Consider the following 18,538-nt stretch of genomic DNA (forward strand, 5'->3'; position numbering starts at 1 on the left):
TAGGAACTGTGTTGAGGATTGTCAAAGGGGCCACCCTCTCACATACAGTAGCATACAGGAGAGTTCACTGTCACAAACTTTCCACTCTTCAGGGCTTTTAAAGTTAAGCTGCATAAATCGTCTTCCTCTTGATCCTTTCTTAAGTCTTTCTTCAATAGAGTAGACAGATCTCCAGATCTCACTTGAGTGAGATCACAGTAGAGTTTGGGAATGACTGCAGCGATGATTCTAATGGCATTGGCTCTGGTAGCTCCCTTGACACCATTTTCAACCCCTTGGCACAAGGTCTAGACCATTCCTGACATCAACTGATATCACTCTTTTGGAGGAGTCTTAAGGTCAGAAGGTCTCCTTATTTCATGTTCACTGTTGGCAGCACAGCCAGTCAGTGTCTGCAGTATCCTTCCCCTTGGTTAGACAGAGAGCTCCACCAGGAACCATAACCAGGGGTGTCCTTAGGCAGGTGCGGGGGGTGCGCGCCGCACTGGGTGACACCTACCGCATGGGGTGACTCCGGACCCGCTCCACGAAAACATAAGTTGTAAAGCAAGCCGACAATTCCCACAGGATGGATCAGACCTGCAGATTGAGCATAATGGATGGAAGTCCAATCCATTATGCTCCCAAATGTGCAGATCCGATCCATCCTGCGGGGATCGTTGGCTTGCTTTACAACTTACATTTTTGTGGAGCGGGTCTGGTGTCACCCTGTATAGGTTGCATGCCAACGATCCCTGTAGAATGGATCAGATCTGCGGATTGGGGAGCATAATGGACCAGACTCCGATCCATTATGCTCAATCCGCAGATCTGATCCATTCTGCGGGGATCGTTGGAGGGGGTGTCACCAAGTGTTACGGCTACGGGTGCCACCAACCCTAGGGACGCCCCTGACCGTAACTCTTGCTGATGTCCCAGAATGCCTGTCACTGTGCCTCTTTCTCAGGTACAGTTTCCTCCTTCTGTGAGATGGGGAAACAACTCTCATTGTTTGAACCCTATTTGTGTGGAAGTAAATTAATGTTTTGACTGACATTCTGTGGTTTAGCCACAAGATGTCACTGTTTTTTCTAACACAGCCTCAGACTGCATAGATATTTGTATATTCGTGAAGAGGTGGGGTTTTACACACATAGCTGGAGAGAACAGGAAGGAGAGAGAGAAGCCATGTTTTGGAGCATGGTGAATAAGGGGCCGTGTGAGCTGAGAATCTGATGACATCCAGGTGTGAAAGCGTCCCTCAGTAACCAGAGCTGCAGCTAAGTGAAGCTGATTGTGTCCAAGACCCTGATCCTGTTCAGAGAAAGGAAGATTGCTGCCAGGAATGCTGATGAGAGCAGAGGAACTAAGCAGCATATACTATGATACTGCATGCTTGTTGGTGAGACATTTGTTCTGTTCAGAGTCACCAGCGGATACAAAGCAGACCCGGGTCTGTGAGATCATGCACGCACCTCATTTCAGTGTTGGCGCCTAGAGACTGAGGCCAGGCCTATAGTTAGTTAGTTAGGGTCTCTGTTTGTGTCAGGCCACAAGTTTTGTTACTGATTATTGGAAGGACTCCATAACTTAAAGTGACATTTCACATTGGAGAGCTGATAAAATCCCACAAACTCAAGCCAGACTGGTGTTTTGCTCAGAAGGAATACTCAGGCACGTGCTACAGGACCAGTTATGGGAGGGGGAATACTGTAGATTTGTGTAAGATTGTAAGCTGTTGTGCTGCACCGCAGGCTAGCCATACCGTACACCCATACACTGATTCCTGCTCTGTAGGGTAATAACAGGTAGGGTGTGGCAGCTTAGTTGTGCCCCCCAGTAGGTAAATTACTACACTTTCTACCTTCATCCATCAGAAGGTGCCGTGCTGTGCAGCACAAGGGTCTCAGCCTTTGGGCTGGGTGTATGTAAATTTATTGTATGTTTCCAGCATTTGTGGTTTTGTTTATTTGCCACCTCTAAGTAAAATTCTGTTGTGACAAAAGCTGGTGTTGGGGTTGCTTTCCTCGTTCGTGACTTCACTGTATCCTGGGGAGCCCACCCTGGTACATGGCTTACACTTCCAGCCAACTAAGCCAACTCAGTTCGTCAGAACTACACCTCCCACAATCAGCTTGTTGCACTTTTCTCTTGGCAGGCTTATTACTGGCTGCTCAGCTACACAACAACAATCTCTTCCTACAGCTGTACCTGTGGAAGGTGAATAGTCTTTGTCACTGATCAGACACAGAGGGGGAGGAGTTACTAAAACTGCAGAGTGCAAAATCTGGTGCAGCTCTGCATAGAAACCAATAGCGGAGGATAGAAGCTGATTGACTACCATGAACAGCTGCACCAGATTCTAACTGCTCGAGGTTTAGTAAATCTCCCCCAAAGTCTTCTCTTGGCAGCTCTGCAATCTGGGGCTACATATATGAAAATTAATTTATTTTTGTTTTTTTATGGAATTAGTTCATACGCTGTACCAGGGGCGGACTGACAACTCATGGGGCCCCGGGGCAGTAGGGGATCATGGGGCCCCTGTGTCCTTGCCACACTCAAATCACACCCAAAAAAGCCTATGAAAGATACCAGGGACATCTCATGGCGCCCCCTACTGACCCCGGGCCCTCAGGCAGTGCCCGAGTTCCCCAATGGTCAGTCCGTCCCTGCGCTGTACTGCTTATCGTTCAAACCATTTACAACAATTTACTGAACAAAGCCAGAAGTGGTTGCTTTAGGATTACACAAGGAAATAAGACAGAAAATTGATAAGCTCCTCTTGAGTCTAACAAGGGTCATAGAGCAAAAACATTCCAAGATACAGTAAGTGTTAATAATGGTAATAAAAAAGTCCAACAGTTCAGAAAAAACAGAAACAAAGACACCAACTAAAGCAGCTCATAGTTTAGAGAACTTTCCTAAGAGTGGAGGACTTAACCATGAGGAGCCATGGATATCCAAACGCAGACAGAGATCATTAGGAACTTTCGATTAGCAGACTCTGAGAAGGTCAAGCATGGTTATAAAAGAATCCTCATTCAGCTTTTTGGCTTTTCGGGCCATGGAAAGTCATCCTTCATCAACACCTGTAAGTACGTCCTGGATGGTGGGGACTATGTGAATCATGCTGGGACAGACAGCTTAGACTCAGGACAGACCACTTACCGGCTCACAGAAGACATTTATGTAGTGGATAATCGGGGATGTGGTGCTATGAACAGCTACGAGACTGAACAGATCTACGCTCAGCTCGGTGAGTGACATAAATTCTGCTAATGAGGAGGTAGTGAGTCTACAATCTAAAATATCAATTATAACTTTGTGATACCCCAGAACCACCTGAATTACTGGGAAAATGATATGAACTATGAAGAAAAAAGAATTTCTGTGACTGTATAAGGTCCAAAGTTGAAGGATCGAGAGAAAGAAAATGTGTGACTGAAATGATGCGCTTGTTCTTCTGTATTTTTATGCCTTCAGTTCACATTCAGATTTTCTGATTCAAACTTCATTGGCTAATTTTATGTAAGATTTTCATCTTTGCTGGAAGAACTTCTGGGGTAAGAAAAATAAAGAGAGAGAATGAAATAATTAGACATTTTATTTTAGGTTGGTTCGCTGCACCCAGTGTAGGATACAGAAAAACATATGGGGATAGGAGGGATTTCTAACTATGAGAGGGATACTTTTTATGGTGCAGATGGAAGGGCAGAGACACAAACTGCTGCAGGGAAATTGCCCCATTCCAGGAATGGCAGAAAAAATGACTGCATGGAAATCTCACTATTGTGAGAGTTGTGGAGACACAAACAATGTAAGAGAAATCTAAAATATAAAGGTAACCTGCTCTAGAGAGAAACAGATCTGTGCATACAGTCATGGCCGAAATTGTTGGCACCCTTGATATTTCTCCAGGAAATCATGTATTTCTCACGAAACGTATTGCATTAACACATGTTTTGCTATACACATGTTTATTCCCTTTGTGTGTATTGGGACAAAACAAAAAAAGGGAGGAAAGAAAGCAAATTCGACATAGTGTCACACAAACCTCCAAAAATGGGCTGGACAAAAGTATTGGCACCCTTTCACAACTGCGGATAAATAAGAATGTTACAAGCATGTGATGCTCCTGTAAACTCACCTGGGGCAAGTAACAGGTGTGGGCAATATAGAAATCACACCTGAAAGCAGATAAAAAGGAGAGACGTTCACTTAACCTTTGCATTGTGTGTCTGTCTGTGCCACACTAAGCATGGACAACAGAAAGAGGAGACGAGAACTGTCTGAGGACCTGAGAACCAAAATTGTGGCAAAATATCAACAATCTCAAGGTTACAAGTCCATCTCCAGAGAACTAGATTTGCCTTTGTCCACAGTGCGCAACATTATCAAGAAGTTTGCAACCCATGGCACTGTAGCTAATCTCCCTGGTCGTGGACGGATGAGGAAAATTGATGAAAGATTGCAACGCAGAATAGTCCGGATGGTGGATAAGCAGCCCCAAACATGTTCCAAAGACATTCAAGCTGTCCTGCAGGCTCAGGGAGCATCAGTGTCAGCGCGAACTATCCGTCGACATTTAAATGAAATGAAACGCTATGGCAGGAGACCCAGGAGGACCCCACTGCTGACACAGAGACATAAAAAAGCAAGACTACAGTTTGCCAAAATGTACTTGAGTAAGCCAAAAGCCTTCTGGGAAAACGTCTTGTGGACAGATGAGACCAAGATAGAGCTTTTCGGTAAAGCACATCATTCTACTGTTTACCGAAAACGGAATGAGGCCTACAAAGAACAAAACACAGTACCTACGGTAAAATATGGTGGAGGTTCAATGATGTTTTGGGGTTGTTTTGCTGCCTCTGGCACTGGGTGCCTTGACTGTGTGCAAGGCATCATGAAATCTGAGGATTACCAAAGGATTTTGGGTCGCACTGTAGGGCCCAGTGTCAGAAAGCTGGGTTTGCGTCCAAGATCCTGGGTCTTCCAGCAGGACAATGACCCCAAACATACGTCAAAAAGCACTCAGAAATGGATGGCAAAGAAGCGCTGGAGAGTTCTGAAGTGGCCAGCAATGAGCCCAGATCTAAATCCCATTGAACACCTGTGGAGAGATCTTAAAATTGCTGTTGGGAAAAGGTGTCCTTCCAATAAGAGAGACCTGGAGCTGTTTGCAAAGGAAGAGTGGTCCAAAATTCCGGGTGAGAGGTGTCAGAAGCTTATTGATGGTTATAGGAAGCGACTGATTTCAGTTATGTTTTCCAAAGGGTGTGCAACCAAATATTAAGTTAAGGGTGCCAATACTTTTGTCCAGCCCATTTTTGGGGTTTTGTGTGACATTATGTCATATTTGCTTTTCTGCCTCTGTTTTATATTTGTTCCAATACATACAAAGGGAATAAACATGTGTATAGCAAAACATGTGTTAATGCAATACCTTTTTTGTGTGAAATACTTGATTTTCAGGAAAAATATCAAGGGTGCCAACAATTTCGGCCATGACTGTATATATATTCACTGGCCACTTTATTAGGTCCTCCTTGCTAGTGCCATGAAAATCCCCCCCCCTCCCCACCATGACACCACCACCACCAGCATGAATCACTGATACAAGGCAGGATGGATCCCCCACACCATGACACTACCACCAGCCTGAACCACTGATACAAGGCAGGATGGATCCCTCACACCATGACACCACCACCACCATCCTGAACAACTGATACAAGGGAGGATGGATCCCTCACACCATGACACCACCACCACCAGCCTGAACCATTGATACAAGGCAGGATGGATCCCCACACCATGACACCACCACCACCAGCCTGAACCATTGATACAAGGCAGGATGGATCCCCCACCACCATGACACCACCACCACCAGCCTGAACCATTGATACAAGGCAGGATGGATACCCCACACCATGACACCACCACCACCACCAGCCAGAACCATTGATACAAGGCAGGATGGATACCCCACACCATGACACCAACACCACCAGCCAGAACCATTGATACAAGGCATGATGGATCCCCCACACCATGATACCACCACCACCAGCCAGAACCATTGATACAAGGTAGGATGGATCCCCCACACCATGACACCAACACCACTAGCCAGAACCATTGATACAAGGCATGATGGATCCACCACACCATGTCACCACCACCACCAGCCTGGACCACTAATACAAGGCAGGATGGATCCCCCCACCATTACACCACCACTACTAGCCTGAACCATTGATACAAGGCAGAATGGATACCCCACACCATGACACCACCACCACCAGCCTGAACCACTGATACAAGGTAGGATGGATCTCCCCCACCATGACACCACCACCAGCCTGAACCATTGATACAAGGCAGAATGGATACCCCACACCATGACACCACCACCACCAGCCTGAACCACTGATACAAGGTAGGATGGATCTCCCCCACCATGACACCACCACCAGCCTGAACCATTGATATAAGGCAGGATGGATCCCTCACACCATGACACCACCACCACCAGCCTGAACCATTGATAAAAGGCATAATGGATCCATGCTTTCATGTTGTTTACACCAAATTCTGACCCTACCATCTGAATGTTGTAGCAACCAGTCTGGCAGTTCTCCTCTGATACCAATAAGGCATTTTCCTCCACACAACTGCCATTCACTGGATATTTTATCTTTTTCAGACCATTCTCTGTAAACCCTAGAGATGGTTGTGCATGAAAATCCCAGTAAATCAGCAGTACATTCAGACCAGCCCATCTGGCACCAACAACCATGCCACATGGTCATTTAAATCCCCTTTCTTCCCCATTATGATGCTCGGTTTTAACTTCAGCAAGTCGTCTTCACCACGTCTAGATGCCTAAACGCATTGAGTTGCTGCCATGTGATTGGCTGATTAGCAATTTGTGTTACCAAGCAATTGAACAGGTGGACCTAATAAAGTGGCCGGGGAGTGTAAGTGCAAGAATAAATATTTAAAAATGTATGAAGTAAGTTTAAAGCCAATTTATTAATAAAATTGATAGGTATTCACAAGCAAAACAATATCAATACCAGTTCTCGGAAGGATTTGCTGACATGACCGCTGGGATCTGCCCTACGTACGTTTTGTCCAACAGGACACCTTCCAGGGCCAACAGAGTTTTTAACTGTCCTTCATTTTAGGATCTCCTTGCTTCTATCTGACTATGTGTTCATTTTGCTGAGGCAAGTTTATGTGAGGTGATCCAGTGGCTGTGTGGGGTATGCCGTTCTGAAGTGTGACAGGCTTGAGGCACATCCAACTGTGGGAGAGGGAGCTGGAGCCATCCATCCATTCATCCATCCATCCATCCATCTATTCATCCATCAAGGCAGGCGCCATCATTCTAAAGCTCTGTTAGACCTCTTCAGATGTGGAGACTACATGTTTGGTAAGCTGCTTTATTTAAGGTGGCTGGTGCAAATTTGGCGTGAAGAGTTTGTTTTCATGGTGGACTATCTGAGTGTGAGTCTGGATTTTTTTACTGGACTCTAATTTGATAATACTATGATTTCTGAACTCTTCATGAATTTATTTCAGAGAAATCTCGCCATTTTCTGTTTTCAATCTCTCAATCTCTTTCTGTTTTCTAGCCAATTTGCTGCCCTTGAATCGGGAAGTAGAATGGAGCAGAGGTTTCCGGCTTATAGATAGAATTGTGGATGCAGAAACAGAAATCCAGAAATCTGACTTCATCTTTCCCATGTTCCTCTACAGGTAAAGATACAACCCACGTGGAAGTAAAATATATTTGAAATATATTTTAAAAATATGCTTCCCAAATATATTGACAAATATTTGAAATACTACAATTTTGGCCGTATTCAATATATTTCAAAATACATTTCAATATATATATACTGAGTGTTGAAATGCGGTTTTATATATTACAAACTACATGAAAAATATTTTTTAAAAAATATATTTTTAAATGTATTCTTTAGATTTTTTTTTTTTTTACAAATAAAAAAGTCATTTTAACATATATTATTCCATATATTTTTAAACGCATTCCAAAAATGTAGATTATATTTGTTTTTAAAGACATCCAGTATATTTGAAAATGTATTTTTAAAAATATTTTTCATATATTTTGGAATAAAAACGTATTTCAACATACTGTATGTATATATATATATATATATATATATATATATATATATATTTATTTATTTAAATATATTTTGAAATATATTGAATATGGGTAAAATTGTGGCATTTCAAATATATGTCAATAAATATATATATATATATATATATATATATATATATATATATATACAGTATGTTGAAATACGTTTTTATTCCAAAATATTTGAAAAGTATTTTTAAAAATACATTTTCAACTATACTGGACGTCTTTAAAAACAAATGTAATCTACATTTTTGGAATGCTTTTAAAAATATATGGAATAATATATGTTAAAATGACTTATTTATTTGTAAAAAAAAAATTTAAAGAATACATTTAAAAATATATATTTTAAAAAATATTTTTCATGTATTTTGTAATATATAAAAACGCATTTTAACACGCAGTATATACTGTATATATATATTGAAATGTATTTTGAAATATATTGAATACGGCCAAAATTGTAGTATTTCAAATATTTGTCAATATATTTGGGAAGCATATTTTTAAAATATATTTCAAATATATTTTTCTTCCATGTGGGAATCTTTGTACAATGTTTCATTTCAATCCCTCTGTGCATTACAGAAGGTGTAACCCCTAACTTAATGACATTTAACTTGCTCTGTGCACCATAAACATTTTTTATTTAAGAAAATCCTGTTTATCACTTTTTAATCACTTTTACATAGATGCCCACCGTTCTGGATTTGCTGGGACAGGACCACATCTTGGTCCCCTGTCCCAATTATGCTGCGTCCCAGAACATGTAACAACATCAGAATTATTTGGGTTATCGTACTTGCATGATAATTACAAAAGGCATTAATTATGGGGATCAAGGCCACAAGTGGGTGGTCTCTGTATATTTGGAGGTGGGTTTCTGGGAAAGACCAGTCAGTTAAGTGAGTGTGATGAATGCTCCATCCCTGCATATTTAACCGTTTCAATACCGTGCAATTTTACACCTTCCTGCCCAGGCCATTTTTCAGGTTTCAGCGCTCTCACACTTTGAATGACAATTGCGCAGTCATACAACATTGTACCCAAACTAAAATTTTATCATTTTCTTCACACAACTAGAGCTTTCTTTTGGTGGTATTTAATCACCGCTGGGGTTTTTATTTTTTGCTAAATTAACAAAAAAAGACCAAAAATTTTGAAAAAAAAACACATTTTTCTTTGTTTCTGTTATAAAAGTTTACAAATAAATAATTGTTCTTCATAAATTTAGGCCGAGATGTATTCTGCTACATGTCTTTGGTGAAAATAACCCAAATTAGGATGTATTATTTAGTTTGTAGGAAAGTTATAGAGTTCACAAACTATGGTATAGATCTGAATATTGATCAATCCTGAAGTACTGACAGCCAATCTAATTTCTTGAGGTCCAAGAATGTCAGAATAGTACAGATATCCCCAAATGACCCCTTTTTGCTGAGTAGACAGTCCGACGTACTTCATAAGAGGCCTGGCGAGTTTTTTGAAGTTGTATTTTTTTGTCATAATTTTTCCGAAAATGAAAAAATGAAAAATATTATTTTCACTATTTTTTTTTTTACATACTGTCACCAGTGCAGTACAGCGTCATCATATAACTGGCATGGCGGTGAACAGGGACACTGACTGGTGACAGTATGAAAAAAAAAAAAAATTATATTTTTTTTTAATTTTTTTTTATTTTTTTATTATATTTAATTTTTTATTACATTTTTTTTTTATTTTTTTTAAGATTTTTTTTCATATTTTACTATGACCAAAATAGTACAATGTTACCATAGTAACATTGTACTACTTTGGGGAAGTGATCAGTATTTTTTTTTTTTTTTTTTTTTTACACAATTTGCTTATAGCAAAGAATTACTTTGCTATAAGCAAGCATTTAGCTGAATGAAATCGATTCATTCAGCTTTTTTTTTTTTTTTTTTTTTTTTGTGCTTAGCTGTGATTTGGTCACAGCTAATCACATGACATGTGCATGGGATTAGCTGTGACCATTCACAGCTAGGCACTAGTATACAATGGATGGCATCATGAATGAAGCCATCCATTGTATACAACTGTCATGTGACCTGCTGTGATTGGTCGCGGCAGGTCACATGGTACCGGCAACGGGAGCCGGTACTCGGATCTGTCATCGGCCGTGTCCGAGGTGCACGGGCGGTGACAGATCCCGCTGCTGCGCCGCTCTGCAATAGCGCAAACGGCGCATGTGCGGGAGCACGCCAAATGGCGTGGACCCGGAAAGCTGCAGCGCTTTTCAAGCCGCCAAACGGCTATTGGCCGGGCGGCTAATGGTTAAAGGCAGAGTCTGGGTGGGACCAACCCATAAAGTGGGCATGATGTGGGTGTGGCCATTGGGAAAATGAGTGCACAAAACAGGGATTGTTAGTTGGGACCATAACATTGGCAAGTATGTAAGGGCCTACCATTGTGCACAACCGATGGGATTTATACGATGACATTGCCTGGTCCTTGATAATCCAGAGATGAGATTTCTTTGCCAACTACAAACACTTTCAGCAATTTTTCAAGGATAGGAGAGTTGTCCAGTGTGGATATCTGGCATGACACCTCGTACAGCTTGGAGTGATCATCATGTGTTCTGATATTGTTCAATGCGCCCCAAAACTGTAATGCCGTACTGGGGATCTAATGTACCAAACCAATCCGAAATGTCCCACCAATATTCATCAGGGGTTACCTGAATAGCTGTTCTTCTTAGGTTGGCTCTCTAGATTTTGCCTTTTTCAAATCCATTTTCATAAATTATTTGGCCTGCCAGTTCATATGATTGGGGGAATTCCCCTTCACTTCTTGATTCAGGAAAGTGAGGGAAACTCCCTTCTTAGATAAGTGTCTCCCGAACAGGTGGACCTATTAGAAGAATTTCCCTCACTCTGCGGACAACTCTAGAATTCCCCTCACCTCTTGTTCTGAAGATAACTCTGGAATTTCCCCCACTTTCCATCTCAGTGACTCTGGTAACCAGAATACAAATAATGAGATGAATCTTCCCAATGAGCACACAGACAACAATACAGAAATTACAGAAGGTCTAATCCTTCCCTACTCCATCCAAAACTAAGAAAAAAGGCTTCACCCTGCAATCACTATATCCGCTCTCCCCAGACCCTGCATTTGCTATATCCGGTCTCCCCAGACCCCACATTCACTATATGCGCTCTCCCCAGACCCCGCATTCACTATGTCCGCTCTCCCCGGACCCCGCATTCACTATATCTGCTCTCCCCGGACCCTGCATTCACTATGTCCGCTCTCCCCGGACCCCGCATTCACTATATCTGCTCTCCCCGGACCCTGCATTCACTATATCCGCTCTCCCCAGACCCCGCATTCACTATATCCGCTCTCCCCAGACCCCGCATTCACTATATCTGCCCTCTCCGGACCCCGCATTCACTCAATCCGCTCTCCCCAAACCCCGCATTCACTATATCCGCTCTCCCCGGACCCCGCATTCACTATATCCGCTCTCCCCGGACCCCGCATTCACTATATCCGCTCTCCCCAGACCCCGCATTCACTATATCCGCTCTCCCCAGACCCCGCATTCACTCAATCCGCTCTCCCCGGACCCCGCATTCACTATATCCGCTCTCCTTGGACCCCGCATTCACTATATCCGCTCTCCCCGGACCCCGCATTCACTATATCCTCTCTCCCCAAACCCCGCATTCACTATATCCGCTCTCCCCGGACCCCGCCATCACTATATCCGCTATCCCCGGACCACGCATTCAGTATATCCGCTCTCCTCGAACCCCGCATTCACTATATCCGCTCTCCCCGGACCCCGCCATCACTATATCCGCTATCCCCGGACCCCGCATTCACTATATCCGTTCTCCCCGGACCCTGCATTCACTATATCCGTTCTCCCCGGACCCCGCATTCACTATATCCGCTCTTCCCGGACCCCGCATTCACTATATCCGCTCTCCCCGGACCCCGTATTCACTATATCCGCTCTCCCCGGACCCTGCATTCACTATATCTGCTCTCCCCGGACCCCGTATTCACTATATCCGCTCTCTCCGGACCCCGCATTCACAATATCTGCTCTCCCTGGACCCTGCATTCACTATATCCGCTCTCCCCGGACCCCGCATTCACTATATCCGCTCTCCCCGGACCCCGCATTCACTATATCCGATCTCCCCGGACCCCGCATTCACTATATCTGCTCTCCCCGGACCCCGCATTCACTATATCCTCTCTCCCCGGACCCCGCATTCACTATATCCGCTCTCCCCGGACCCCGCATTCACTATATCCGCTCTCCCCGGACCCCGCATTCACTATATCTGGTCTCCCACAGTACACAGAACATGGAAGTGCAATTATTTTAGTAAATATAAACTGCAAAATACCTTTTCTCATCAGCAGTATATAGCAGTCTTGTGACTTTAGCAGAGCACTGGTTAAAGCTTGTAGGAGGAGTTTTCTTTCTGCTGTAGGAGGATGCAAAACCTCTGACCCTCTGTCTGGAGAGTGCTGATTGTCCCTGTGCTGATCACATGCACTCTCCCAAGGAAAAAAAAACTCTCTAGCAATACACACCAAACTGAGCATGTTCATGTGGCTACGGGTTCAGTCTGTCTTATCAGGAGATAATATGTGGACATTAAAACAAGAGGAGGGGCAGAGAAGACAGGATCAAACAGCCTTTTTACACAATGCACAGAATTAACCCCTTAGGTTCCACAGTGAGTATAACAAGCATGCTTTACTGCATCTACAGACTGATTGTACTGTTGTGGGTTTAGTAACACTTTAAATATTTCAGCTGTAAATTGTTGTCTTTCTTTGTACTCAGCATAAAGAGAGGGATCCACGAAGAGGATTATGAAGATTTAAAGCAATTATTGGACACAGCCAAGAGGCTGACAGGTACACATGTACATTCCCTACCCATAGGAGGAATTATTTGATGTTGTGGATCATTCTGTGGCTGATTAGGGAGATCTGTGCGAAAATATCCAACATGCAGATTTACCTTTTTATCTGATGGCAATTTCAGGAGAATAATCTTTACATCTGATTGACCATCATGTCTTCATCAATGCATTCCGATGTTTTAATGAAGTGCAATGCTGACAGTTGCCAACACGGGTACGTTTTCATACCCATACTTCATATCAGGGGCGGACTGGCCATTTGGAAACTTGGGTACTGCCCGAGGGTCCGGGATCAGTAGGGGGCCTCATGAGATGCCCCTGGTACCTTGTTCATAGGCTTTTTTGAGTTTGGTCAAGGATACAGGGGCCCCATGATCCCCTATTGCCCGGGGGCCCCATGAGTTGTCAGTCCGCCCCTGCTTCATATACAGAGTGTGGGACGCATGAGATACATTTTAATTTAAAAACGGAAATGTTGTCATTTGCTTAACGCTCCATCCAGCGCTCCCTTGACGCGTTTCGTCACTTCCTGACTTCCACATAAGGGGTGTGTCCGTTGGAATGGCGGCCGCATTTTATCTCCGTCTGCCTAATTGGCAATGAGTCCTTCGCCACCATAGTTAAGGGAGATCCCACATATGCCACAATGTTATATCAATTCCAAATATTCCAATATTCATACCTAATGCCTCATACTATCGCTAGACCGTATCTGCACAATACTATATATATTCACTATGTGTACCTTTACTAACATACACAGAGCAATATACAATGTACTATATTAGGTAAGTACTGCTCTACTGAATGGTATAACAGAGGGAACAAGTATAACCAACAACTCCTTCATAATATTAACATCTCTAACCTATATAATACTAAAATCAATATTATTAAAAACTAATTGCTAAAAATCAGTTGTAGAATTATACACTGCCATCTAGTGATGAAAACTGATTACAATCTTTTACATGTATTATTATCCCACTTCCATAAGCCCAAATGTCCTTAAAACTACAAGGGCAAAATATATAAACTACCAAATGATTACCAATATTAACCACATGCCGCCCAGCCACTGTAGAAATACGGCGGCAGGGCGGCACGGCTGGGCAAAAGCACGTTTTAAAACGTGTGTTTTGTAAACAGGTAGGGGGCGTGCGCGAGGCGCGCCGCCGCCCTACCTGTCCTGCCGATCACAGCCGCGGATGTCAGTCGCCGGGTCACAGCCGGTCCTTACCGGCTATGACCCGGCAATCGGCGGCAATCGCTGACAGAGAGCAAGGCTGCAGTAGCTGTGCTTTCTGTCAGTTCCCTGACAGCTCCAGGACACGCTGATCGGGACAGAAGAGTTTCTCGATCCCAATCAGTGGTGTTCCCTGCAGTACACACCCCGCCCCCTAGTAAAACACTCCCGTCACATAGATAACCCTTCCCTGAAAAATAAAGTTAACCCCTTCTTCCCCAGTGCCATTAGTACAGTGTCAGTGTTTTTTTTTTGCACTGATCACTGTATTAGTGTCACTGGGGATGTCAGTGACCCCAAGTCAGTACCCCCCAATGTCAGAATGTCCGCAGTCCCGCAGCCCCGCAGCCCCGCCATAAGTCACTGATCGCCGCCATTATTAGTATAAAAAAAACCTAAAAATCCCAGTATCTTTCCCGCCATTTGTAAACGCTACAACTTTCACGTAAACCAATTAATTTACACGTATTGGGTTTTTTTTTAGCAAAGACATGGCGCAGAATGCATTTTGGCAGAAATTTATGACTAAATTTGATTTTTGCATTTTTTTTTTACTGGACATGTTTTATAGCAAAAAGTCCAAAATATTGTTTTTTTTCCTCAAAATTGTCAGTCTTTTTTTTTATAGCGCAAAAAATAAAAAACACCCAGGCGATCAAATACCACCGAAAGAAAGCTCAATTTGTGGGAAAAAAAAGGATGTAAATTTCATTTATGTACCGTATTGCATGACTGCGCAATTGACCGTTAAACTAGCGCAGCGCTGTATAGCAAACAAATGGTGTAAATTGCAGTATTTATCCCATAGTTTGTAGACGCTATAACTTCCACACAAAGCAATCAATATACACTTATTGGGATTTTTGTTTACCAAAAACATGGAGCAGAATACATTTTGGCCTAAATTTATAACCAACTTTGAGTTTACTATATATTTTTTATAGCTGAAAGTAAAAAATATTGTTTTTCTTCAAGATTTTTGGCCTTTTTTTGTTTATAGCGTGAAAAAAAAAAAGCGCACAGGTGATCAAATACCACCGAAAGAAAGCTCTATTTGTGTGAAAAAAGGACGTAAATTTTGTTTGGGTGCAGCATTGCATGACCGCGCAATTATCAGTTGAATTAGTGCAGCGCCGTGCTGCAAAAAGAGGCGTGGTCATTAAGGGGGGTAAATCCTCTGGAGGTCAAGTGGTTAAAATATTACAATAATCAAATAACTAATAAAATGAGACATTATTTATATCCCAATATAATCACACATAATATATTTTAAAAAATTAAAAGATTAAAATAAAATTAAATATATCCTATTACAATCTAGATCTTTATTAGCTCTAATTTTCTATTTCTTTATTTTATAATTTTTATTAAAAAACTTCTAAAGCCAATAACAGCCATTCCTATCTCTTTATTAACCCTAAAACCAATATTGGAAATTATCCTGACTCCCTCATCCTGTTTCTTTCTGCTGCTCAGAAATTGAGGTTACACACAATCGACCCTGACAGTTTTGTGAAATTTATATGCTGAATTGGGGCCATAGAGAAGATGTGCCTTTAGTTGTTGTTGTGATGTCATGTCCTAATTTTATATATTTTTTTTTTCTGTTTTTATTTGACTGTTATTTTCAACTTGTGTGACATGAGTTCACTCTTCAGATTGTGTAATGTAGCATCTATTATTGTCCGATGTCTGTTTATTGCTCCCTACTGTATTCCCCCCTGATACACTGTATCTAGCTGTACAATTTGGATGCTCTGAGTTTATTAATACACTTTATGGAAGAAAAAAAAAAATAAACAATTTAAATCCAAATCTACATTTAAACCTTTTGGTCTGAGTGTCTCTAATTGGAAAATCCAAAAGGTTTCATTTTTCGAAATAACTTGAATTTTATTGCCACCTCTCCAATGTGACTCAATTTTATCTATACCACAAAATTTGAGTAGTCCAGGATCACAATTATGATAATCCCTAAAATGCCTAGATAGGCAGCGGTCCTTTTTTCCTTTTTTTTTTCTTTTTTAATATTGGCCACATGCTCCCTTAATATTTTGTAAAGGGGTCTTGTGGTTCTTCCCACATACTGAAGCCGGCATGGACACTCCAACAAATATGTCACATATGTAGTGGAACAGGTAATACATTGTTTAATATTATACGATTTTCCCGTAGTACAGGAAGTAATATCCTGTACTACTCTCATACTCGCACCAGTAACTCTGCATATATTGCACTTTTTTAATGGATAAAAACTTTTATAATTAAACATCTGCATTTTTATTTTTTTGGGAGGAGAAATCACACTTTTGACTAATGAATTACGAAGATTCTTGGTTTTACGATACATAAATGATGGTTTATCTGGTATTAGAGACCCCAAGATTTTATCCTTTTTTACAATCGGACAATATTATTTAAAAATGGACTCTATATCCTTATATTGGTGACTAAACCTAGAAATAAATGCATAATCCACCTTTTTTTCTTTATCTTTTTCTGGATCATGATTTTTCTTAATTTTTCCTTCCCCCAAATACCTCTGACTAATTTTAAATCTAATTTTCCCCAATTCTTCAGGGTCATAACCTATAAATCTTTCTTTAATAACATACAATTGATCAATATAGTCACTAAGTCTTGAGCAATTCCTCATGATCCTAGTGAATTGGCCCTTAGGTATACCTTGAATCCATTGGGGGTGATGGCAACAAGTTGGAATATATCCATTTCTATCAACTTCTTTAAAATATGTTTTGGTGTATAACTTATACTTACATTTAAAAATATAAAAAAAAAAATTAACTGATTCTGTATCTATATTATAGGTGAATCCCAACCCATATTGGCTCTTCTCAATATGTTATAAAATCATATCTAAAGGGCCTTCCCAGATCATCATAATGTCATCAATGTACCTTCTCCAAAAATTAAAAATGGAGAGGTGATCAAATACCATGCAAAGAAAGCACCGGGTCCCAGTGATTGACAGCCGAGGCATGGGTAGGGCGTACACGCGTCGCTCGTGTGCCCCCTACCCGGAACTGCAAGATCATGTATATATATGATTTTGCACACCCGTGCCACCCTGTAGCAGTATACAGCGGTGTGGAAGTGATTAACAGGAGAAATTCCCGTGTTAAAGTTGGAGGGTTCGGCTTCTTTCAGTTGAGCAGTATAGATTTTCTTGCTTGGAAAAATATGAAAGCGGCTGTAAAGGCACAAGGCTTTTTTTTTTTCACCTTCATGCACTCTTTTCGAAATAATAATTAAATCAACGTGAATTACAATCAGTTCTCCAACACGCAGACAAATATTGAGAGCAAATTAAATCAATTTGATGGAGGGTCTTTGATTTGAGATCTTTATTCAAATTGATCAGTTAAAGTGATAGTAAAGTCTCTTTTTTAGGTTTTACCTAATAGCAAGCCTTCATTAGGGCATACCTGTAGGTAACGTAAATATGTCCTAAACATCCCACATGGAAGAAAAATATATTTTAAATATATCTTAAAAATATTCTTCCCAAATATATTGACATATATTTGAAATACTACAATTCCAAAATTTATTTATAAAAAAATATATATGCATTTTTATTACAAAATATATGAAAAATATTTTTAAAAATACATTTTCAGATATACTGTATGTCTTTAAAAATACATTTAATCTACATTTTTGGAATGCATTTACAAATCTATGTAAAAATATATGTTAAAATGAATTTTTTATATGTTAAAAAAAATATCTGAAGAATATATTTAAAAAAATATATTTTTAAAAATATTTTTCATATAGTTTGTAATATATAAAAAATGCATTTCAACATGCAATATATATATATATATATATATATATATATATACAGTATATATATATATATTTTTTTTTAAATATAATGAATACCGCCAAAATTGTTTCAAATATATATCAATATATTTGGGAAGAATATTTTAAAAATATATTTAAAATATATATTTCTTCCATGTGAGATGCACTGTTTAGGAGCTATGTACTTTGGCAGTGCCGGTGATGCGCACTGTGCTGTCAATGGAGAGCCATGCCGCTGTCAAGACTCCCGTGCACATGCATGGGAGTGACATAATTGTGGCTCAGGCAGTCAAACGCCGTGAAGATGGAAGCCCCTGGAAGCTGTGACAGAGCTGTGCTGGTGGGCTTTGTTTTCAGGTAAGTCTTTCATAA

General features: G+C 40.9%; 1 protein-coding gene across 1 annotated transcript in view; it reads left to right on the forward strand.

Annotated features, from left to right (window-relative positions):
• The first annotated feature begins 2,901 nt into the window (after positions 1 to 2,901).
• Positions 2,902 to 18,538, forward strand: part of LOC149457618 (uncharacterized) — a 28,558-nt gene continuing 12,921 nt past the window's right edge. Inside the window, exons 1-3 of the mRNA XM_089683481.1 lie at positions 2,902 to 3,235; positions 7,623 to 7,746; positions 13,005 to 13,078. Of these exons, the coding sequence (XP_089539607.1) occupies positions 2,932 to 3,235; positions 7,623 to 7,746; positions 13,005 to 13,078 (502 nt within the window). The 5' untranslated portion in view covers positions 2,902 to 2,931. The remainder of the gene's footprint in view (positions 3,236 to 7,622; positions 7,747 to 13,004; positions 13,079 to 18,538) is intronic.

Source organism: Staurois parvus, unplaced genomic scaffold (genome assembly GCF_062004578.1).
Source record: "Staurois parvus isolate SC_StPar_1 unplaced genomic scaffold, SC_StPar_1.0 ptg000311l, whole genome shotgun sequence".
Classification (NCBI taxonomy): domain Eukaryota; kingdom Metazoa; phylum Chordata; class Amphibia; order Anura; family Ranidae; genus Staurois; species Staurois parvus.